Here is a 25591-nt window from a genome sequence, read left to right on the forward strand (position 1 = left end):
GGAAGAGCTCATAGATGAGTGGAAAGCCCTCCACACTGAGGAACAGCTCTGGCTGGCTCTGGCATAATAAACTGCTGTTTACCTTTTGGATTCTATTTATGCCACATGCACATTGTTCATCATTATTAAATGATCCTTTTTTATCTTTCTATGACAGTTACATATTTTAACAGGTGACAGTTTGCCTTTATAAGCAGCAAAACACTGGTTTATTAGTATGCTTGTATGGCATAAAATAGAGTTCATTTTTTACTGCAATAACTGGAGGAAAGAAACATCAATTGTGCAGTGTTCTGAATAGCTCAATGGGTAGAGAAGGTCCTGGCCATAAATTAAGGTAGGTTTGTTTTATTTATGAGTCTTAGGTATTCCTTCACAGGGGCTACTGTGCATGAATTTTAAGTTGCCCTTTGATGGGCAAGTCTCTCTAAGGTAACATCACAAACTCTCACATGGTTTCACAATTAAATCACTTTTCTGCTGGCAAGCCAGGGAAGAGTGGGACTCTACCACTCAGAAGATTCCCCCTGTCTCCGGACCTCAGCAGTACAGGCTGCCTTAAAAAGAAAAGAAGTCAGCACAATACCCTTGAGTCACGGAAATGGCACAGGTATCCTTCATTGGCTTTAAACTCCAGTAAACGCCAATCCTGGAGAAGGGAATGGCAACCCACTCCAGTATTCTTGCCTGGAGAATCCCAAGGTCAGAGGAGCCTGGCAGGCTATGGCCCATAGGATAACAAAGAGTCGGACATGACTGAAGCGACTTAGCAGACATGCACAGACTCCAGCCCAACTCAACCTGGAAAAAACCAGCAGTGTCCTCCTGCCTATCTTCTTAGAACAAAGTCTGCGACAATTCTAGGACCTGCTGGTTAATGGTGTAACCTCTGGGGTCCCCAGCAGAGGACCCCATTTCTGGCAAACAGCACTGAAGAATCACACCTGCCAGGAATGCCTTATGCCATTGTTGATGTTTACATCTAATACTAAACATAAGTAAAATCCTGCCTGCAGACAATACTCTGCTGTGATTTGGGGAGGAGGCAAAGAGACACAGAATACCCTCTTCCAGGACTGCCAATGAAGCTGGAGTTAGTAGATCATTTCTATAGCGGTTCGTAGTAAGCACCTCATTGGGTAAAATATGGCCCTTTTGAATGATGGACTGCTCCAGAGGTGTCTGCCGTGCGCAGGTGTGGTGCAGCGCTAAGATAATGGGCCTGGCTGGTAGCTCTGTTATTCGTTTCTTACCTGACAAGTCAACTGCTCTCTCTGCATCTTCGAGGAGACATAACTATAGCTGTCACGCCAAAGGCAAAGCTCACTCAGAATAACACAGCAAAGTTCCCCATGGTTATGATTTCATCTCAGGGTTCAGAGATTTGGCAAATCCATGTCAAAGAAGGAAGTCATCATTTTCTCAATTAAAATATGGAAGGCAAGGACTTCTGTGGTGGTAGTGGTTAGGATTTTGCAGGGGGTGTGGGTTTGATCCCTGGGTCTGGGGGCTATGATCCCACATGCCCCAGGGCCCCCCAGAAAAAATTAAAACCAGAAACAATACTATAAACAAATTCAATAAAGACTTTAAAAATGGTCCATATGAAAAAATCTTTAAAAAAAAAATAACATATGAAGGGCTGAAGACTTCCTTGGCAGTCCAGTGGTTGGGGCTCTGCCCTTTCACTTCCAGGATGTCAGTTTGATCCCTGGTCGGGAACTAAGATCCAAAGAAGCCCAAAAAATATGGAGGGCTACCACTCAGGCGGATCTTAGCATGTGCTTTGGGGAAAATGGTAACGACTGTTTCTTCCCCAGTAAGTTAAAAAGGAAAAGAATAAAATCCCAGCCACAGAGAAAGCCACCTCACTCTGCAGATCCGCATCCATCTCTGCCCTCTCCCCCTCTTTACCTCGGCCACCTCTTACCAACGTCCACACACAGAGGCCTGGAGGATATGTCTTATACATGTTTTCATTATAGCACTTAAAAAAAAAGATCAGTCGGCTTTTTGCACTCTTCTCTCTCGCTAAAGTTGCTTCTGCCCTTTGAAAATATGAAAGCCCTTGAGTGATTTTATATTTTCAAAGGGTAAAAGTGCTAAAGAGCACTTCTCTATTTCAGAGAGGAGGAAAAAAAGTAAATCAAGTCTGCCTAAAGTGTTCACTTGGAAAAGGTAAAAATGAACTACCACGTGATGGGGAGTAGTTACAGCATCTAGAGTGATATATATAGCCCCCCGGAGTCCGTGGCTGGAAAACAAAACGAGGTCTCGGCAGCTCTCAAACGTCTGTGGGGTCTGTTTCTCATGGAATCAACCCTTCTCCATGCTACAATGAGGATGAGCGGCTAGCCTGCGTTAATTTCCACCCTGGACCATACTGTCACCTGCGTAAAACCAAGGCCCACTCCCGCCCTCTCCCGTCCTGATCATCAGCCAGCACCACCAAACACGGGCTCTCCCTTCCCTGGGGGCTGGTCCTCGGTGGGAGCCTTCTCCTTCCCATCAGAAGTCTTGTCTTGAAAGGATGGCTGCAGCTTCCGCCTGCCCTTGCTACCTCACTATTAGAAACTACTTTATAAAGAGGGTGGGATTTCAGGACTTAACACCCCAGAACGAGAGTCAATGGAATCCTCTTCCAAGGACATCTGTATGTTCCTCTCTCCAAGGAATATAATGTTTTCTATTCTGTCAGATGCCTGGCCAGCTGGGGGTAAGTAGAGGAAGTTATTTCTTAGCGGGGAGGGATCTTGTCCTGATTTGTGCTGCCTTGAATGTCCTCTATCTCCCAAACCTTCCTTCTCAAAATTCATCACTCAGCTGGCCTGGTTAACACTTCCTCGGAGTAAACCCCGTGTTCCAAGTTCTACTCCCTCCCTGAATTTCCCACAATGCCTTGTAGAGTAGATTCCAGCATCTCCCTCACCCGGCTGGAAGATCCTTGATGGCAGGTACGGTAGCTTTTATTTCTAGATCCCAGTCTCTTGCACAGTGATTCAATATGTAAGTAACATAATAAATATAGATAAAATATTACATATGAGAATTATAAGTACTTTGCATATAGGAATTTACTTAATCCTCACGATATCCCTAAGTAGCAGATACTATTACTTATCCCCATTTTACAGATGAGGAGACAGCATACAAAAAGGTTAATTTTCCTGTGGTCACACAGCTGATGAGTGCTAAAAACTAAATTCTCACTCAGTCTGATTGTAGAGACTTTATAAGTCCTTATAAGTATATTCTTCGTTGCCTCTTTCAAAAACAATATCTATACACCTTGTATGTTAGTCACTCATTCGCAACCCCATGGACTATAGTTGGCCAGGTTCCTCTGTCCACAGGACTCTCCAAGCAAGAATACTGGAGAAGGTTGCCATTCCCTTCTCCAGGCAATCTTCCTAACCCTGGGATCGAACCCAGGTCTCCTGCATTGCAGAGAGATTCTCTACTGTCTGGGCCACCAGGGAACCTTAAATATACTCAATAAATGTTTTTTGGAACAGTTTTTTTTTCTTTAATTTTAATATTCAGATGTGTCACTTAGAACCTGTAATGACCCAGGAAAATCTAGCTAATACCTTCCAATTTTATTTCCTTTTCTGTAATCTCAGCTTTTTCCCTTTGAGGACTAAAATTAAAAGGTCCCATAATCTGGATAGCACAATGCACCGATGTGTTAAATACATGTGAATTCCCTGTACCCACCAATGGGGTTAATTCTATTAGTGAATTTCAGGAGATGAAAGCCCTGTTAAAATGCAGGTTGCTAATTTTACCTGAGGTAATCATTTGGCCTATAATTGCTATTGCCAACTATTATTAGTTTGTACATCAACGCACGCATATTCTTTGCCCAAAGCAAGGTCAGCCATACATAATACCATATCCATGGCAGGGGGCTTATTATTGCAATCTTCTTTTGGATGTACATGAAGCACAGACAGGCCCTGAGGATGGCATGGAGACTGGGTCCCGTCTCCCCCAGTATAAGACCAGCAAAATGGGCCTGTCATCCAGCCCAGGCCCAGAGAGCCACACACTGTCATGTCCATGCTCACTGCTAAAACTGTCAAAGGGGAAAGCAAGACTGACATTCAAGGACACTTATACATTAGGAAAAATTGTAATTGATAAACTGCTCACAGCAGAGACAGGAGCCAAAGACAGAATCAAGAAGCTGGATTTCAACACACGTTTTCTTAGGAAACCTCTACCATACCTGGGGACTAAGAAGGGGCTGGGAAAGCTCTTTGCCATTGTTATTTATTGAAGTACAACTGATTTACAATACTGTGTTAGTTTCATCTGGACAGCACAGTAATTCAGGAAAGCTATTTTGGAAAACCAACCATAGCTGGCTCTGAAAGGAGTATTATATCCAAAGAAGCCTAGAAACTCATGAGAATCTTCGTTACCAAGTTAGAGGGCATTTTTTAAAATTTAAATTTACTTTGATGCATTAAAATGACAAGAACCTAGTTTGGAGAATACAAATTGTATTTCTCATACTACTCACATAGTACTTCTACAATATTGGGTCAGTTTCAGGTATACAGCCAAATATATGCAGTTCATTATAGGTTATTAAGATACTGAACACAATTCCCTATGCTATACAACAAATCCGTGCTGCTTATCTATTTTATGTATAGTATTTGTATCTGTTAATTTCACACTCCTAACGTATCCCTCCCCTCTGCCTTTCTCCTTCAGTAAACATAAATTTGTATTCTGTTACTGCTTCTGCTTTGTATACAGATTCATTTGTATTATTTTATGGATTCCACATATAAGTGGTCTCATCTAATATTTCTCTTTCTCTCTGACTTACTTCACGTTGTATGACAATTTCTGGGTATATCCATGTTGCAACAAATGGCATTATTTCACTCTTTTTTATGGCTGAGTAATATTCCATTGTGTGTATACACATATATGTATATACACATATACACACACATGTCAAAATTAGAAGACATCCTGATATGATAGTAGGCAAGAATGCATGTGTTGGCGCAAAGCTGACCTGTGCCAAATCCCTACACTCATACTTATCAGTAGTATGGTCTTAAGTAAGTATACTTGACTTTTAATTTCCTTATTTGTAAAGCAGATAGTAATGCCTACCTTCACAGGTTGTTGTAGGAATTAAAGCACATATATGTTAAGCCTCTAGTGTGATGAGTGACACATAGCAAACATTCACATTAACATAGAATTATCAAGAAGTCAGAGCACAACTAACACGCAAATACTCATTGTGGTGCTAATGATTCATCCATTCTACTCTTCCTGTACTCCTTGAATTACTAAAATGGGCCAAACAAGTATTCAGAGATTCAGAAAACAAACTGCCCGTCATCAGGTATCAAATGAGGAAACAGACATTCAACTCACTACAAAACCACTACCAGCTGCAGAACTCTGATGTCATTACGCATACACACACATAGAGGGAAAACACTTCTGTAGGTGAGGAACTGTTGACGTTTTCACTCTGGAGGTAAGTACTTTGGCTATGAGGGAGGGAAGTGATGGAGAGATGGATGAATTGAGAATATGTTGAGTCACGGTGTGCCAAAATATACTGTCTTCTGATTTTCATTTTCTACATCTTAATCACTTCACATGCATTTTATTAATAAATTAGTGTAAGAAGGTGGGAAGGAGACCTGGCAATGACTAATTGCTCTAATCTTAATTAACTTTGCCTAAGAAAATTCTTATTCAAATGCAAGAAATAAAACAATGCAGAATGTAATTTGAGCATATGTAATGTGATCACTGCTCTTGGCTACCTAGAGATACAACTTTACCACAACTGAGATAGTCCGCAACCATATAAAAACAATAAATATTCCAATAAATGTATCCCTGTTTGTCCAAGTCTACAGTAGACAGAACTCATACTGGCCAAAGTTTGATTCATTCTGATGTTGAGATAAAACCAGTATATGGTAACATACTGGGAATAAGAAAACCATCCTTCAAAGCTGTCTTGAAGAGTTTAAAAAAAAATTTAAAAATTCTGCTCTGAATGTCAAAGGAGTACTTCAATCACTTTGCCTTTCTCATACCGAGAGATAAAAAACAAGTGTATATCTTGATTCAGTTAACAGAAAGCCCTACTGTGTAACTCTTCTAAAGAAGTTGCTACTCATGATCTCCGGCACAACAAAGGGTGTGTACACTAGCTCCTGGTCAGCTGTAGAAAAAATAACAATGTGATCGTTTCACATTATCCAAAGCACACAAGATACAGCAAGGTGACACAAAGTCTGCCAATGCAATGCGAACTTTCTGAGAAGACAAGGACAGCTGAACTAACGTATCCGGTTTAATAATGAGGTTACTGGTTCTCCTTCCAAAAGATGAAGAACAGGAGGGACCAGTAGACATCTGCCAACAACCAGAGGCACCGTAAGAACTCCTGAAAGGTGGCTATTTTTGAATGTTCTGTTGGGGATTTCTGTCCTCTTTAGTACCTTCCCATATTTTCAAACTTCTTACAATGAGCGCAGAACATCCTTCTAAGTCAGAAGAAAAAAAAAAAAAAAAAACTTTCACCCAAAAAAGCTACTTGAAATAGGCACAAATAAAGCTCACCAGGCTCATTAGTCGTGTTACTCTAACCATGTACCCCATATGTGACTAAACGAGTGGAGAAGAGTATGTCAGCTCCTAGACGTCCTATGTCAGCCCCTGCTAGGCCCCTGACTCCATTTCTGGATGTTCTCCTGCTCAGAAGTTGCCAGCATTAAATAGGTGAATTAAATAAAATTTGATTTTACCCAAATTACACATCTAAAAGGTGGAATGACAGGACATATTTATAAGCTCACTTGAAGGTTTTGTGGTTTTGCTTTTTTTTTTGCTTGTTTGATTTTTGCATATAGGACATCTTAAAAACCTAACTTAAAGGCTTCCCTGGTGGCTCAGTGGTAAAGAATCCACCTGCCAATGTAGGAGCCTCAGGGTTCAATCCCTGATCTGGGAAGATCCCACATGACAAGGACAGACTAAGCCCGTGGGCCTCAATGATCAAACCTGTGCCGCAGCCCCGGAGCCGCCACGATGGAATCCGTAGAGCCTGTGCTCCGCAACCAGAGCAGCCGCCATAAGAATACTGCATACAAGAGAACAGCATCGAAACATGTATATTATCTAGGGTGAAACAGATCACCAGCCCAGGTTGGGTGCATGAGACAAGTGCTCGGGCCTGGTGCACTGGGAAGACCCAGAGGGATCGGGTGGAGAGGGAGGTGGGAGGGGGGAGCAGGATGGGGAATACATGCAAATCCATGGCTAACTCATTTCAATGTATGACAAAAACTACTGCAATGATGTAAAGTAATTAGCCTCCAACTAATAAAAATTTAAAAAAAATAAATAAAATTAAAAAAAAAAAAAAAAGAATACTGCATACCACACCTAGAGAGTCATATCTGCTTGCCGTAACGAGAGAAAAGCCCACACAGCAACGAAGACCCAGCTCAGCCGAAAAGAAACTTTCTAAAAAACTATATATAAAAAAACCCTACCTCAAAGCAGACACAGCCCCGGGTCAGGTTCTGAGAAGACATGGTAGAATAGTACATTGCCTCTCACCTCTAAGGAGACAAAAATCAAGGGAAAAAAAAAAATTTAATAAAGAAGTAAATTAAAATACAGTCTGGTGGAGGAATGGAAGTGATGTCAAAGTGTAGAAATAGAGCATTCGACAAGAGATTAACCTCTAGGAGTACAGAAGACTCATGTACAGTGGTCTATAAAACAGTTCAGGAATATGGACAAAGGCCCAGAGATGGGAGCCAGCACAGCATGTTTGGGAAATGCTCAATATTTGGATGTGGTGTGAACATCACTGTCCAAAACTGACGCAACAAGCCAAGGGATCATGCACCTACCACGTATGTCAGTTTTCCAGGATTTTCAGGATTAGTTCCTATTCTGGACAGTGTCTGATACTGTAGTTCTTTGCTAACAGAACAGATAATGAAAGGTGTTCTAGAATAAGCTCAAGGAAAAGAGTCAGGGACCAGGCGAGCTGTATGAGCTTGGGCACTGCATTTAAACTCTGCAAATCCCAGTGATGGTAGGTAGGCAAATAAAATGAGACTGGCTGGATAATTTCTAAGATCCTTTCTATTCCAAACCCCAATTTAGGTCAACCATTTATCAAATAGCTACTCAGTAAAAGACACCAGCTTCTGCTCACAAGTATCAAAGGTGAACAAAACAGCCTGCTTTCAAAAACTGATACACAATATGAAGCAAAAGAGAAATAAATATACCTAAAAACAACAGCATGAGGCAGGATGTGAGACATGTAAGAAAAGGACAAAATGCACAAGACAAAGGCAATCATGAGACAATTTTGAAGCACAGCATGGAGTCTGGATGAGTAAGGGGTACATGAAAGGGCAGTGGGAAATGAAACCAGAAAGGTTCGCTGGAAGAACACTTAACCTCAGACGAAAAAACTCCCTGAGCATCTATGCAACTTTCGTACATTACAAAGATGGCACTACAGATCATTAGAAAAAGGAGGGGGACCCCCTCAATCAATGGTTCTGTGACAACTGGTTATTCACATGAAAGAATGAAATTAAACCCCTAACTCAAATTCTACACAGAAAAAAAAATCTATTCTGGATGGATTAAGGCATAAATACGAAAGACCAAAATATAAAATTTTAGACTATAGAAGAATATATTTCAAGAGATTCAGGAAGGATTTCCTAAACATGACACAAAAGAGCAAAAAACGATTGACAACATTGATTACCATAAAATTAAAACTGAGTTCATAAGAAGATAACATTAAAAATTCAAATCATCAGAAAATACCATTAAGTTAAAATAAACTGGAAGAAATTCCAATCACATAACATATTAAAGCTTATTAAAATATATATACATACACACACATGGGCTTTCCCGGCGGCGCTAGTGGTAAAGAACTTGCCTGCCAGTGCAGGAGAATGTGGGTTCAATCCCTGGGTCAGGAAGATCCCCTGGAGGAGGGCATGGCAACCCACTCCAGTCTTCTTGCCTGGAGAATCCCCACGGACAGAGAAGCCTGGCGGCTACAGTCCAGAGTGTCACAAAGAGTTGGACGAAACTGAAGTGACTTAGTATGCACACACACATACACATATGTGCATTTAAAACCCCTGTAATTCATTAAGGCAAATAGAAATGAGCAAAAAGACTTGAGTAGGTGTTTATAGAAGAAATATAAATGGCAATGAAATAAATGAAACAATGTTTAACTTCATTAGTAATCAGGGATATGGAAATTAAGTCCATTCAGAGATAATCATATTATACCCACTAAATTAGCAGAAATCTCTAGGCCTGGAAATATTAACTGCTAGCTGATGTGAAGTGATGAGAACTCATCTTTGAAAAATGCTTTGGCTTATCTGGAAATTCTAACGTATTCATGCTCTGGGTCTTATTAATTTACTCTTAGATGAGAAACACTTGAAAAGTGGGTACCATTAGACATGTACATGAATGGTCCTAGTAGCACTTTTCATAATAGAAAAAAAACAAGCTGAAAACAAGCCAAATATCACTGAGAGTAAAATAAATAAGTCAATTATGGTTCAGTCACAGCACCAAATATTGTAAAGGAGGGAAGTGATTCAACAGAACATAGCTGAAAACTAATACTGGGTGAAAAAAAACAATTCCTGAAGACTATACATACACGTCAAAAAGAAGCAAAAGTAAACTCTGTTTAGGAGTACCTACATATTTGTTTAAAATAGTTTTAAAGACCAGGAAATGATAAGCACAAAATTCAAGTAATATTATTTCTGAAGGAGAACCAGCAGGATGAGAATAAAGGAGAAACACACAGATGATTCAAGGGTTGATAACGTTCTATCAATACGGTGGTGAAGTGCACAGATACCCATGTTGATTCTTTGAACTAAACTCATGGGCAACAACTGGTCACGAGATTAGTTGATTTCACAGACAAAGAAGACACCATTGGCAGCTGTGAGCAGGATAGAACTATAGGAAACACTTGCTTTAGAAAGAATTGCTATTCATAGCTCCTAAATTGGCAAAGAGGCACCAGCTGTTCCCACCCAACTCGGTCAACAACAGTGCCGATGGGGCCATGCCCAGCACTGGAAGAGGGACTCTGCGGCCTTCATCCAACACCACGATGAGCACAAAGATATAAACGCACTCATAAATGTGATCACTTATCATTTATATCCTGGACCTAGGAGACGTTAGATGGGCGCTACTAGGAATCTCCGTTTGTGGGCCCTTGAGCTTTTGTCAGAAGGGCAACATATGGTGCAACCTCCAACCCTGAGTTCTTAAATCTCTGTTCCATTATTATATCATGTTTCTTATTTAATCACATCCTTTTGATCAATACCTCAGTTCCTCCATCCTAGCAGGAAGAGGCAAGTTCCTAAAGACTGAAATGCTGAGTACCACTATCCAATGCCAGTCATCCAAGTTATTTGTGATGCAACATGAAAATCTAAGGCTTAATTCAATGGGGAGGAGAAACCTAGGTGGCCACTTTAATCCCTTAAACTTTACTATGACCAGGATTGTCAAATATCTTCTCTAAATTTCAAAGGAAAAAAAAAAAACAGGATCAGTTTCTACATTTGCTCACAATCAATGCACCCATTAAACCTGTGGCTCCCAATCTTTGGTTCCCAAACTGAGACTCACCTGAGGAACTTAAAAACAGTAATCAGTGGATCCTCTCCCCTGAAATGCTGAGTAAATTTTTCTGAGATGGAGGGCCTGGCATCAGCTGATTGAGAACATGAGGATTAAATTTTCTCTTCAAAATTTAAATTACATACATACGTATCTCTCTAAACAGAGGTGACATTCAACATTTGGCGCTCATTTTTCAATCTACTGTGTTTCAATAAACTGTTTAATATTAAATATCAATTTCAAACTTTAAAGCTAGTAGGCACACACATTCAAAGCACTTCTCTGTCATCTTTTCACTTAACCTGGATGACAATATTACAGAGGCCAGTATTTCTACCAGTTTGGGAGAAAAAAGGGGGGGGGGGGGTGCTGGCAGGGGGTCCTTTGGATGATGGCTGGGAATTTGCAGCTTTAAAACCTAATCATTATTTCCAGCAGCAAGAACCTTCACTGATAACTGCTAAAAATAACCAAACCCTGAATATTTTGACACCTAATCTCCAAGAATCAGAAGTTTTCCACACCCTCCATGTCTAACACCTTCCCAACAAGGTAGCTTCAACATGAATAATCATTAGAGTCATCAGAGTTTATAAGCTCCTGCTCAACTACAGGGATTGATTTTTTGCAAGTTTTCATGGCCATCAGAATGCAGAATTCACTTTAAGATAAAGATCAGTGGAACGTCCCTGGCCATGGTCCAGCAGTTTAGCGCTCAGATTCCACTGCAGGGGGTGAGGATTCAATCCCTGGTCAGGGAACTAAAATTCCACATGCCACAGTGTGTGGCCAAAAATAAAAAACTACCATAGATGGCAAGAAGGGGAAGAAATTGAGGCTTTCAAAATTACATGCAATCACTCTCTTTGGATCCAAATTCATGGCCTTTAGAGGGTATCATTGGCAAGTTGCTGCCAGCCCCAAAAAGCTTTCTCCTAAGAAGTACAAGTCAATTTGCTCTGTTTAGTTGCTCAGTTGTGTCCGACTCTTTTCAACCCACGGACTGTTGCCCTCCAGGCTCTTCTGTCCATGGGATTCTCCAGGCAAGAAAACTGGAGTGGGTTGCCATGCCCTCCTCCAGGGGATCTTCCCGACCCTGGGATCGAACCCAGGTCTCCTGCACTGCAGGTGGATTCTTTACCAGCTGAGCCAGTTGGGAAGCCCACAAGTCTATCACTTGTGCACATTTAGAATCTGCTCCATCTAGTGGTCCTCTAAGCGCCCAACCTCTGAATCCATCTGAATGAACACCACCATCTGAATTAACATCACAATGGACCTCGCTCACCATTCCAAGTGTGACCTTCTCACCACACACGAATATCCAGATTTAAAAGGGAAACATGGAAACTGGAAGCAATTTCCTTATCCAGATAAGAATTAGGAGTTGTGTGGCAAATATAAATACTAAAATCATTTCCTTGGATAAAGCATAATGTTTTCTCTTCTAACTCATGGCAGTAACATCACACAGTCTGAGCAGAAGTGACTATCCTCAGCCTATGTACAGAATTTTTAATAAACACATTTAGAACATTTTTAGGGTCTTCTAGTGAATTCATACTGACTGGACAAAATTTTTACCAAAGATGCAGAGGGTAAGTAATTGGAACAAAAGCTTGACTCACCCTAAATTTCATAAAAACACAAAACCAGTCTATGATGTAGATACAGATAACATAACATAGAAAATAATATAATATTCATTAGCTCTGCTACAATAAACCAACGTGAGCCCCTTAAACCATAGCCTCATCATTCTATGATTCAAAACAGCACCAAAGATGAAAAATCTATCCTATTTCAAAGGTACTTAGAAAAACATAAACATTTTAAACAAAAGGGAAATATCCTTTAACAGCAGGGTGAAATGATCAATAGGTTTTAGTCTCAGGGTATCATTCTTTTGAATTCCTTGGTATCTCTATTCATTATGATTGTTATTACGGTTCCAAAAAGGAGAAGAGGCAAGAACACTGAGAAAATGAAGATCTGGTTTCATAGGCAAATATTCACAGAAGTGACCTCCTACAAGGCAAGCAATCTACACTGTTTCTTTAGACCTCAGTTGCTTATGCAGAGATCTGAGCTTCAGCATAGACATTTTGGGGTTTCCCTGGTGGCTCAAATGGTCAAGAATCCGCCTGCAATGCAGGAGACCCAGGTTCAATCCCTGGGTGAGGAAGATCCCCTGGAGAAGGAAATGGCAACCCACTCCAGTATTCTTGCCTGGCGAATTCCAGACAGAGGAGCCTGGCGGGCTACAGTTCATGGGGTCACAAAGAGTCGGGCACATTTGAGCAACTGACACTCACTCACTAGACATTTAAGGGTCCTATAAATTTTCAGCAATACAATTTTATTCTTTACAAATGGGATCCAGCGGCACACAGAAACTTACTGATCAAATTAGTGTTTATCATGTGTTAAATAAAAGGCCACTCACACGCTTTCGATCCTCTGCTTTTAGACAGTGCTCCTCAAATGCTAAAGAAATTTCTCTAGACAGGAAAAAGACCAACCTTGTACAAACTGGGTTGGCCAAAACATTCGGATATGGGAAAACCCAAACATATATTTTGGCCGACCCAATAGAGAGATTGCTGTATCAAAACCTCACGGGGACAGCAAACCTAAAAACAACAATGGATACACACACACAAAAAGAAAAAGCAACCCAAACACTAAAAAATGGTTTTTAACCAAGGAAACCAGATCTGAAAGAGACACGTGCACCCCAATGTTCATCGCAGCACTGTTTATAATAGCCAGGACATGGAAGCAACCCAGATGCCCATCAGCAAACGAATGGATGAGGAAGCTGTGGTACATATACACCATGGAATATTACTCAGCCATTAAAAAGAATTCATTTGAATCAGTTCTAATGAGATGGATGAAACTGGAGCCCATTATACAGAGCGAAGTAAGCCAGAAAGATAAAGACCATTCCAGTATACTAACACATATATATGGACTTTAGAAAGAGGGTAACGATAATCCTATATGCAAAACAGAAAAAGAGACTCAGATGTATAGAACAGATTCGTGGACTCTGGGAGAAAGCAAGGGTGGGATGTTTCAAGAGAACAGCATTGAAACATGTATATTATCTAGGGTGAAACAGATAACCAGCCCATGTTGGGTACATGAGATAAGTGCTCGGGCCTGGTGCACTGGGAAGACCCAGAGGGATCGGGTGGAGAGGGAGGTGGGAGGGGGGACTGGAATGGGGAATACATGTAAATCCATGGCTAATTCATTTCAATGTATAACAAAAACTACTGAAAAAAAAAATGGTTATTAAACTGTAAGAAAACACAAGCGGAAAGGAAGACAATAGACAACACTCCTCCACAGAGCTAAAAAAGCTTTATTAGCAGAGCTCAAAGACCATCATTGAAAATGAGGACCAACCGAGTCCCTGGATCCTTTAAATCTCACAAAAGGTGGCAGAAGTCCTTGTCTTGAGACAAACTGGAAGGTTGAGCGCTGTATCTTGTGACTTCTGTTTGAATTAAAGGCGGTTTTACAAAAATAACCTGAGAAAGGTTCAAATCTAGAAATTTACCATGAAACAGCATACAGATGGTTTCTGCTAAAAAATAAAAAGTCAGCCTACCAATAGTGGGGCCATGCGCCCAACTGGGCAACAATGGGCTGCATGGACGGATTCTAACCCACTCGGCCCTTCTGCACACTCACCCCACTTCTGCTGCTGGAGCTGCACATGCATGCAATAGTTTACAACCAGATTTAAGAGAAACTCACATGGAAAAATCACACTTCCTTGGCTGATGATTCTTGAAAACACTTGAGCCAAGGCTCACCAACAACATTCCTAAAGTCCTACTAACTTGTCCTAAAAATTCTTTCAGAGTACTTGTTATTGAAGGTTTTGACACATTTTAAAATACCATGAAATGCCTCCTGATATGCCAAAAATACTGTGAAGAAATGGTACTGAAAACAACCAGGTAACATCATACAATAATATTAGAGCAGGAAGGAAGTTTGATGATCATGTTGTCTCTTCTCATTTCAGAAATAAAAGAACCAGAGGGAAAAAGTGACCTTTGCAGGACATGCAGCCTTTAATTTGCAGCCGACCACACTGCTTAAATTAGGAAGGCAGGGTTTTGTATTGTTTTTTGTTATTATTTTTAAAGCTACTTTTTTTTTTTTTGGCTACGCCACATGGTATATGGGATCTTAGTTCCCTGACCAGGGATCGAACCTGTGCCCTCTGCAGTGGAAGCACTGAGTCCTAACCACTGGACCGCAAGGGAAGTCCCAGGAAGGCAGTTTTGACTTGGTGAGAGACAGGGAGCAAGAGGAGCCAGAGCTGGGGGCTGGATGGGAAAGACCAGGGAGAAAGCAAGAAATGGGGGCATTCAAATTAAGAACTGGCGACCAAGTCAAAACTGCGTCTCCACCTCAAGTTTAAGTGTTATTAATGGCATTTAAATTAATAGCATAGAACCTTAATGATGTAAGTTTGCCATGATGATGATATATGACATTCTACTAATATATAATACATACATACAGATATCTGCACATTAAGGCACTTATCCCCTTGACAATTATTAATAATTGACTGCACAAGTGATGGTGTTGTCTGCTGCAGGATATGATAGGGGAGGGCTGTCTTTTCACATTGCTCTCCAAGATTGATGTGCATTTCAAGCTGTCTGCTAACTTGCGATAATAGCCAATGGGTTTCAGTTTTCATTTTTGTATTTGGGATGGGCAGGTGGGGTTTTATTTTTATTTTCTTTGCTCCAAGGTGAAAAAATAATGACAAATATTTTTAAAACCATTCTTCCTTTAAAGCAAACCCCCTAAACACTTACATCCCACCCACACACTTCACACTGACAAAACTTGTGAACCTCCTGATTGCCTTTTTTTTTTTTTTTGAAGGGAGATAACATTGAAGTTTCCTGATGCAAGCTTCTGACAATCACTGCAGCTGCAGGTCTCTAGGCTGAGGGAGATACAAGGGTTGACTACTCAGATGAAGGACAGTTACAATTTTCCCAGCTCCTTTCAAAAGGTTTACAACAAAGAATTTTATTTTGTGGTATTTTTTTTTCTATTTCTTTTTTAAAAATAGGGGGGATAATTCTTAAAGAAACGTTGATGAAAATTATTATTGGAAGTCCAAATACACGGTTCAGTTCAGCTCAGTCACTCAGTCGTGTCCGACACTGTGAGTCCAAGGACGGCAGCACTCCAGGCTTCCCTGTCCATCACCAACTCCCAGAGATTAATCAAACTCATGTCCATTGGGTCAGTGATGCCAGCCAACCATCTCATCCTCTGTCACCCCCTTCTCCTCTTCCCAGATAACTTCCAGGTACCAATCAAAAGACTTTAAACTTATCTCAACACTGTACACAGAGAGAAAAAAGCACAAGATTATTGGGTTTGCCCAAGGGAGGGGTCCTTCGAAAAATACGAACATACCTTTTGGCCAACCCAATAATAAACAACACAAGATATTTAGAAAGAGATTCAGATTGAGAAGCCAGTACTGTATTTCTAAAGAGTGCTTTATACCTGTAATGACATCTTTAAAATAAAACTGCAGAAGAACAAACTGTGATGTTACTTTAATGAACTACATTTTAATCCCTTTAAGATATTTAGTTAGCAAATTCCTCAGGATAGTTTACACACCACTGAGGCCATACTATAGTATATGTGTATGTGCTGAGTCGCTCAGTCGTGTCCGACTCTTTGAGACCCCATGGACTGCAGCCCCCCCAGGCTCCTCCGTCCCTGGGGCTTCTCCAGGCAAGAATACTGGAATAAGTTGCTATGTCCTCCTCCAGGGGATCTTCCCAACCCAGGGATCAAACCCAGGTCTCCTGCATTGCAGGCGGATTCTTTACCATCTGAGCCACCAGGGGAGCCCAAGAATACAACAGTGTGTAGTCTATCCCTTCTCCAGGAGATCTTTTCGACCCAGGAATCGAACCGGGGTCTCCTGCCATTGCAGGCGGATTCTTTACCAGCTGAGCTAACAAGGAAGCGCATACTGCAGTACACAGTATACCACTTTTCATATATTCACAACTTTACTTGCCTCCGTCACTCCTGACACTTTTCTACTTGTTCCCTTTCCCAGATGGGAACACTTATGTTCATAACCATGAGAAACATACCACCACATAAACCAAGAAGTCAACAGGTATCACTGAAAATTTTTACTCATTTATTTCTCCTTCTATCACACCTGTTCGTGGACTCCCAGTCCTGTCTCAAAAGTAGTACAAGCAGAATGTTGTAAGGTCCAACTTAAGTGCAACCAACCTATTTGGTACCAAAATAAATAGAACAGACTAACGAGGTAGTCAGAAAGTCCCAGAAACCATTTGGAGGCTCGGCGTCTGGTCCTAGTGCTATTTATGACTCTCTGTCCAGCCTTGGGTGGGAAAAAAAAGTCTCTAAACCTTAATTTCATCATCTGTTCCATATCAGGGTGGATGTAAAAATACAAAACTATCCCAACTGTGAATGGACCTAAAAATGTCAAATTACATGCAAATGAATTATTCAAAACAGCCATCCGTGATAGTGTCACATCTTACACTTAATCATCTTTTTAGAATAATGTATCCAGGAATGTGAGGCTTCCCTGGTGGTTCAGCAGCAAAGAATCCGCCTGCAATGCAGGAGCTGCAGGTTTGATCCTTGGATTGGGACGATCTCCTGGAGGAGGGCACGGCAACCCACTCCAGCATCCTTGCCTGGAGAATCCCATGGACAGAGGAGCCTGTCGAGCTACAGTCCATGGGGTTGCAAAGAGTCGGACACAACTGAAGCAATTTAGCAGGCACACGCCCATCCAGGAATGTAGGCTTTACAATCTGTTGTGTGTGGGGGCTGGTGTATGTAAAACCCTTTGTAGTTATTTAATTATTTATGGCAACTAACTTTTCCTGAATGTTTTATCGCAATATTAAGTAAATTTTAGAAATGGTATCTTTATTATTATTTATACCCCTTAACATAATAACATTAAAGTAAAAAATATTGTTTAGCATGTGTTATGGGACCAGCCCTGCCAGTGCTGGGTTAAGTAACATTAAGCAAGACGGCGATTGCCAAGTAGACACAGCAAAGGAGGACCCAAAACCTACTCCCACATCATGTCAGGATCCAGTCGCTTGGGAGCATATGTACCCCATATGAACATTCCTCTGCTTTTGTTATTAACCAACTGTTTCTGTTCGACCTCTCCCTTCAGTACAGCCTCACTTTCAATATCCTACACTCTGGATCATTTTTAAGTACAGCACAAGTCAAGAGATACGATAAAATGAAAGGAGGTAGAAAAGGTCCTTAATTCAACAAAACTCTGACTTTGGGCAAATTGTTCAACTTATGGGGGACTCAGTTTCTTCCCAAAGAAATCAACTAGGCACAGACATAAGTCCTCCGTTACCTCAAAACAAAACCCGAGCCTTTGAAAATATTACACCCATCATTCCAAATGCTGGAAGCAAGACACGATATTCCATCAGAATGGGGCTCTCTCTGAATGTTTTATAAGTGGTTCTCCATTTCTCTGTGTTAAAACTGACATTTGTCTTTGCCTATTCTTTTATTGGCATTTTACAATACTCTTACATATGACTCTACTTCATACTATCTTCCAAGTGAAAAGCAATACTGAAAATTTAAAAAAAAAATTTTTTTTAAAAATCTTGAATTACTACCATCCATGACCTGCTACTCAAAGTGTGGTCAGACAGTGTCATCTGGAAATTTGTCAGAAAATGGAGACTCGGGCCCCTCCCCAGATTTATGGAATCCGAATGTTCATTTTACCAAGATGTGCAGTGATTCAAATGTACATTACCATTTGAAAAGTCCTGATTTGTGTGTTTCAAATATTACCAGCTTGGCTTTCATAACCTGTGATCATTTGGTTTCCCTTCCTCTTCCAAGAGATTTTATTAAATTAAATTCAAATAAAGACAGTAACTACTAAGTAAGTACTGTGACAAGGCAGGAACCACCAATCTCATGAAAACAACTCCACAGTGTGGCCACAAATATCTTAGAGAGGCAAATCTTCTCATCCAATATTTAGTAAATACACTTGCTTTTATAGTAAAATCTATGAATGACATTAAGCCTAGTCATCCCAATGTTGGTTGGGCCCTTGAAGTCACCAGCATTTCTTTGCTTTAACCTCTAGTATCTCCACCTTCCTATGACTGTCTGCCAATCACTTACCTTCAGGGGATGTCTGCAATGTCATTTTCCCTTGGACTTACCTGATTGAGAAGTTACACCATTCAGTGGAAGTAAAAACAACACATCTTGTAAAACCCATCCTGAGTCAAATTCCATGGTGTTGCAGTGAAATTACCCCATACGCTTCCTCCCATCCTTACAAGCCAGGTTCCAGCGGAAGCATATAGAGTGTCAAAGTCTTTCATTCTGGGGAGAGAGGCTCTTTAGCACTTTATGAACCAGAAATCTGGGGGCAGAAAGTCAATACCTGCCTTAAGTGAGGCTGTAACTGACCTCACTTGGAAGACAGCTTTTGGCTTCCGGCTTCCTTAATTAGGAAGGAAACTGTCAGAAGAAACTGATCATATAGGAAAAATACAGGCCGCCCTGAACTCCTGCCCTCTTGAAAACAGTATTACGAAACATTTTACAACCTGAAACATCAGGAAACATTTTACATTCTGTCGTGGTCTGACGTAAGCCGACAAGCGGACTCCAGTTCTGGTTTCTACTTTAGCCCCATCAACACAACCCTAATATTTCTGCCCCTAATTTCTTAGTCCAAGGAAGTCCAGAGAGGGCGGGGGTGTGGAGAACAACATACGCGGTCCCCACCGTCCTGCGCACAAATCCACTTTTCAAAGAAAGCCTCCAGAAGCACAAGAGAATGCGCCGTGGATTTCTAACGCGGTCCAAACTGAATACAGGAACATCCACCTAATTTCTGCACATTATCTACGCACAGCATGTCTACGTGCACAGTAAGAGCAGACAACGCAATGTGGTACGAAACAATTAAAAGTTCTTCTCAAAGTGGAGATGCAAAACAGAACGAATCTCTCTTCTATAAATGAATCGAGCCATCTGCCTCGCAGAAGCAGCAGCAGGAGTACCCAAAACAGCAGAAACAGCAACCTCTGGTGTCAACAATCTAGTCTCCAATCTCACGCTTCACATTTCCCCGGCAAACAAGGCTAAAAATACAAGACAGGCAGCAAATAGTCTCTTGGGATCTGCCATTCCATGGATGGCGTATTCAATCAGAGCAATATTTTGTGCTGAAATTCAAAATTGGGGGTGGGGGGGGCACGCTATCACATTAGAAGCTGGCACTCGGAATTTTAAGTGTGAATCTGATCCCAAAGTATATTAAGCTGAATGGTGAGAGGGTGGCTGTTTCCATACAACATAAATCTCTGAGATGTAGCTGAATACATTTATAGATTTATTTAAGCTCCTCTAAATTCTTCTGCAAATCTCATAGTTAGAAAGATAATTTTAGCCCTCGTGGCACCAAAATATCAGAGCCGTTTTGCTTTCGGCACAGTTTAGAAAAGCCTCTTTACCGTGGGCTCTGGAGCGGGACTGCGTAGGTTCAAATCCAGGCACCGCCACAGACTAAACTCCGTGGCCTTGAGCAAGGAATCTGACCTCTCTGTGAAGTTGTTCTCCTGTCTTCAACAGAAAAATCTTAAGAGTGCTCACCTCAAAGAGTTATTTTAAGCATTCTAGGAGTTAACACGTGCAAAACTGTTTCAGAGTAATTAACAAATGTGCGGATGCATGCTCTGTGGCTTAGTGTCCAACTCTGAGACCCCACGGACTGTAGCCCACCAGGCTCCTCTGTCTATGGGATTCTCCAGACCAAGAACACAGGAGGGGTTGCCATTTCCTCCTCCAGGGGATCATCCCCGCCCCAGGGATCAAACCCACATCTCCTGCATTGGCAGGAGGATTCTTTACCACTGGGCCACCAAGGAAGCCCGTAAATACAGTCACTATTAGTATTATTTAATATTCAAGCAAGACTGCAGAAACACTTTCTCTTAAAGAACAGGCATGATATAAAGAGCAGGAGCAACACAATGATAGGTCTCCTGCCTGCTGGGCACTGGACAACTAGTGGGTGAGCAGGTAAGTGCCTTTACCTAGAGCGTGAGGCCAAGAATGGCAGGAGAAAGCCCCCTTTGGTTATTCGAGGCTGCTTGTTCATGAAGGCAGCTGAATGAGGAGGACAGAAGAACAGACAATAACGCAGTAAGCCAAGTGGTACTGCCTAGTGAACGGGACAATCAGAATTCATGGCAAAGGTGTAACAAGAAGGGGGGCATGTGCTGGCTCTGTGAACACCTGTGTCTGCCAATTAAGAAGACATCCTGTAACACCACCACCACCTTCCTTAAGAGGATGTCATGGAATAAATCTCTCTTGATCCACCCGTCTTTGGGATTAGACTATAACACCCATGGTCTGGGTCCCCAACCTCCATATTTAAAACAGAAGACAGACCCAAGGAAGTGATATCAAATTCCATCAACTCCTGAACAGGCTATTTCTTGAGAAACCTTGAAAGCTGACAATATTTTAAGTTGGGTCCTTATTTGGTGGAAGGAAGATGGTGAAAAGTTTATGGGTCATTGAGGCAATAGGAAAGGGTTTCCCCAACTACTGGGACAGCAGGGTATGGACCTACCAGTCCCACTTAGAGAGTTTTGATGGAATTCACTGAGGACTCCTGCGGTTCCACAGGTTTCCCCAGCCTGCAGAGTACCACTTGAAAAACCACAGACAGGTCGTTCAAAGAGTGAGGAAGAATGGAAGGCTGACATTACTATTTTCCTAGTAAGAATATTTAAAAAAAAAAAAAGTGACAGGTGCTGCTATTATATGGCCAGGTAAAAACAATGAAATTTCTTAACAACTGAGATACTTACAGAGATTTCCTGAGCAGAACCCTTTGTTGGGTAGAAAAAGAATGTGTCACTGGACTGCTCAGACTAACAGCAGAGTCACAAAAAGAAAAGCCCATCAAGAAATTGGGAGAAAAGGCTCTTTTTTCATAGCCCTCTGTGGAGGGGCAGATTTTGGAGCAAAAAGCAGAATGTAGGGCGGGGGAGGCAATAATAATGTTCGTTAAGGAGAAAGTGAATATAGATTTAAAACTGTAGGAATGAGGGAGGTAAATGGATTTAAGTATGCACAAACCACATGACCTACTGTGCCCAGAAAGTAGACGTGTATTTCTCTTGCCCTTAATGCATTGCTATGGTTACGGTAAGGAAGATTGCATTGTCCAGAAAAATTTTTAAAAGAAGAAACTAGGTGAAAGCATAGCCTATCTGAGATCATCTTCCTCCCTGCCTTCAGACTGGGATCTCGTAAGTACAGTATCTAACAGAGGAATTACAACCAGATCAACAGCGGTGCTCCTTTTTTTCAAAGAACAAAAACAAATCAGTGTGACAGCATGATGGGGATTCAATTAGCACTTGGCAGGTCATGAATAACTTTTAAACCACCTTCTTTTAAGTTGGAAAGTGTTAAAATATACGGTAATCATGGTACCCAAGTGCCTTCCTTACAGTATGCTACCCATCAGGAACATAAATCTGAAGAAGTCAGTCTAGCTTACAAAGAAGAGAACCAGAACGTAGTTTCTTCAGGCAGTCTGTTGCCCCAAGTATTTTCCTCTTTGAGGACATTCAAAGCCAATCATCTGAAATCTCAGTCCGATTTTCAGACGGTTTTACTTTAAATACGGAGTGAAAGAAAAGGGGAGGGAAAGGAGTTGGTACAATCATCTTGGAAACAAATAAATGATAGCTAATTGTAAAGAAATGGCTACTAATAATCAATAGTATTATACAGTCAAAAACAACAGCATGTTGGTTTAGGGAAAGCAGAGTAGCTTAGCTCAAAACAATGTGAAAAGAACAACAAAAAAAAAACTATTTACTTGGATAAGTAAGAAAAACACGAGGCCAACCCCAGAGATACCACTTAGCAAACACATCCCCAGGGGGACCTCATCTTGCTTTCAATGAAGGGGCACTTTCCTGGGCTGGGAGAACTGAAGTAACACTGAAACCCACCCTTTATTCTGAAAAACTCTTAATTGTGCCCACCTGGCCCAAGTCAGGCGCACGGGGCTTCGCAGATTTTGCAGCCTGTTTACTGCTCATTTCTTGGGGAATCTCTGACAGGTGCTAAAGGTAATGGGCTTGCTGCCCCAGCAAGTAAAATATTACAAGGGAAATATTAGGCAGATGGACAGCTCCACCCCATGTGTCTTGAACATTACTATGATCTGCGCAAGACATTTGTTGTAAATAAGCCTGCAGAGTGTACAGTATGTTTTCCAGGAGTCCTCCGAAGAACAGCTTGCCGACAAGAGGTGCTAGCCTTAGTTTCACAGCCAGCAAAACTCCATCCAAGAGGCTTTTTGGCAGGTCTGCACCTCTTATTTCAAGCTAGATTCAAGACAGAGCCATCAACCAAATTCCAAAGGTCAGTATGTGGCATCAGTCACTCTTAGGTACTTAGCATAGAATAGCAAGTGGAAACTCAGACATTTAAAATCAACATTCAGGACAGAAAAGGCCCGCTTTCCCCCAGAACAGTGTATTAAAAACAACTCAGAGCTGACTTTGCAAGGAGGCAATCTCCGTAGTAAATTAAATGGCTGAAGCTTGTGCTTCTTCCAGCAAGGAAAAGAACTATGCTCCCCACCACCAGTGTGTGCAATCACGGGCTCATTTTTTAAGCCTTTCCTCCTTTTCAAAAAGCCTACTCCATTAAAAGGGCGGGGGGGGGGGGGGGGAGACTTTTCAGGAAATGAAATGCAAACAGTCACTGAACAGGATCATAAAAGGGGAAAAACCTCTATCCACCTTTTTTTTTTAAACTCTTCATTTCAGGCAGCAAGACTGCTTTTAACACACCGTTAGCTTTTATAAAAATGAGATGATACTGGTTCTTTTATGATCATCCTCAACCCCTTCCACCCTTTTCTGTCTCCCGGCTAACTCACAGTATGTTCCAGGGAAATGAGGTGGGCAGGTCAGTTTCACCTCTCGCCAGACCAGCGTTAGGTAAATCACTGAATGTAATTTACAAATTCTAAGCCTAATGGATGACACCCAGGAAAAAAAGAAAGGTAAAGAAGAGCGGGAAGGAGAAGCTTCCTGGTGATTTCAAAGGTAAAAGGCACAGTCCTCAAGCTATGCGTAACACTGCCTCTGATCACCTTCAAACAAGTCCGCGGGTTTTAAGTTGATGCTCCCCGTCCTCGCTCAAGGTGGAGCTGAAACCAGTTGCGAAATTTCCCTCTGCTGGAGTCCAGAGGAGCCAGGGAAAATGGGGTCTACGTTCCTAAGTAGAAAGCAGCAGCGGCTTCCCTGCCGCTCAGGGGCCCCGCGCTGGCGAGCTCCCGGGCAGGAGCGGGCACCCAGTTGGGAAACGAGGCGCCGGGTGACCGGCCTCGGGCCAACTGCGAACCCGGCTGGGCACTGCAGGCGCAGTTACGCGCGGCCCGCGCACGCAGCTTTCCCGGGCACACGGCGGCCTTCTCGAAAGAAAGCCCAGTGCTGCCCACGACCTCGGGCTGGTGTCGCCCGAGGCGTGTCGAGCTTCGCGGACCTCAACCTGGGTGCTGCTCCCCAAAGGGAAAAGGAGCGATCTCCATTCAAGCCCACCCTACCGAGTCTCCCAGTACCCGGTCCCTTCGCCCCAGGAGCTCTCGGACACCCCTCGGGGCGCCCACCCGAGAACGGGTTCGCTTCGAAAGGAAGTGGAGTGGACTCGTGAGAACGAGACTGGAGTAAAGAGAACTGGGGACTCCAGTCTGCAGCAATTGGGGAGGGCTCGGAAAAGGGAGCGAGCGAAGAGAATCTAGGCAGGGTAGGGGCCCCGCGGTCCCAACAACCTGTAGGATTGCAGCTGATCGCAAACTTGGGGTGGGAGACAGACAGTGGTCCCCTCGGAGGTCCTCCACCCGAGAGCCACCCCTTGCGCTCCGCGCGCGCGGGGAGGTGCAGGGCGCAACTTGGAAAGCCAAGGCCATAGGTGAGGGTCCGATCGGTCGCGTTCCCCCCGGCCCCCGCCCGGCTCCGCCGCCCGCTCGGCCCCGCGCTTACCTCGGGCAGCCGCAGCCCCCGCCGCCCAGAAGCAGAGCCCCAGCCAAGGGAGCCACCGGCGCGCCCCTCCAGCGCCTCTTCCTGCGGCAGCCGCTCTCCCCATGGTGCTCGCCCCGCTCAGGAGAACAGGTCCTCTTCCGCGCCCCAGGAGAGGCTCGGCGAGCCAGGGGGGCCGAGCAGAGTGGGTCCCGGGGGTCTTCAGCGAGTGACTGCTCCACGGCCGCTCCCTACAGCAGCGGGGCAGGGCGCTCCGAGCCGCCGCGCGCTGGGCACCCAGAAGATGCGCGCGTCCTCATAGCCTCCCACGGCGGGGCGACCGACGCCGCCACGGTCACTGCCGGAGTCGCCCGCCTTCCCCTCCGCACCACTCACCAGCAGCTCTCCAGCCGCCGCCGGGATCCGGACTAGGGAGGTAAGGAGGGAACCCGCATCCCTAATGAGACCCCCGTGGCCGCCCCTTCTCCTCCCCTCCGAGCGTCAGCCAATGAGCCGGGCCGGGGCGGGGCGGCGGGCGGGGCGGCGGCGGCCGGCCGCGCGGCGCTGGGTGGGGCAGGCAGCGGGAGGCGCAGGTGAGCCCCGCGGCGGCTGCGCTCACCCCCATGCCCCGCCCCAGGTTCCCGCACGTTCCGCAAAAAAAGCCTCCACTCAGCGAACGCGGACGTCGGGCCTGAGAGGGGCTCACGGAGGTCGCGCGCGCTCCA

At 43.1% G+C, this 25591-nt stretch overlaps 1 protein-coding gene across 9 annotated transcripts in view; it reads right to left on the bottom strand.

The window, feature by feature from the left end:
• Positions 1-25304, bottom strand: part of UNC5D (unc-5 netrin receptor D) — a 612862-nt gene extending 587558 nt beyond the window's left edge. For all 9 annotated transcript variants that reach the window (XM_070459905.1, XM_070459906.1, XM_070459904.1 and 6 more), the window contains exon 1: positions 24891-25304. In XM_070459905.1, coding sequence (XP_070316006.1) covers positions 24891-24993 — 103 coding nt within the window. In that variant the 5' untranslated portion in view covers positions 24994-25304. The remainder of the gene's footprint in view (positions 1-24890) is intronic.
• Positions 25305-25591: the final 287 nt, after the last annotated feature.

Source organism: Odocoileus virginianus, chromosome 32, assembly GCF_023699985.2.
Source record: "Odocoileus virginianus isolate 20LAN1187 ecotype Illinois chromosome 32, Ovbor_1.2, whole genome shotgun sequence".
In the NCBI taxonomy this organism is placed as follows: Eukaryota; Metazoa; Chordata; class Mammalia; order Artiodactyla; family Cervidae; genus Odocoileus; species Odocoileus virginianus.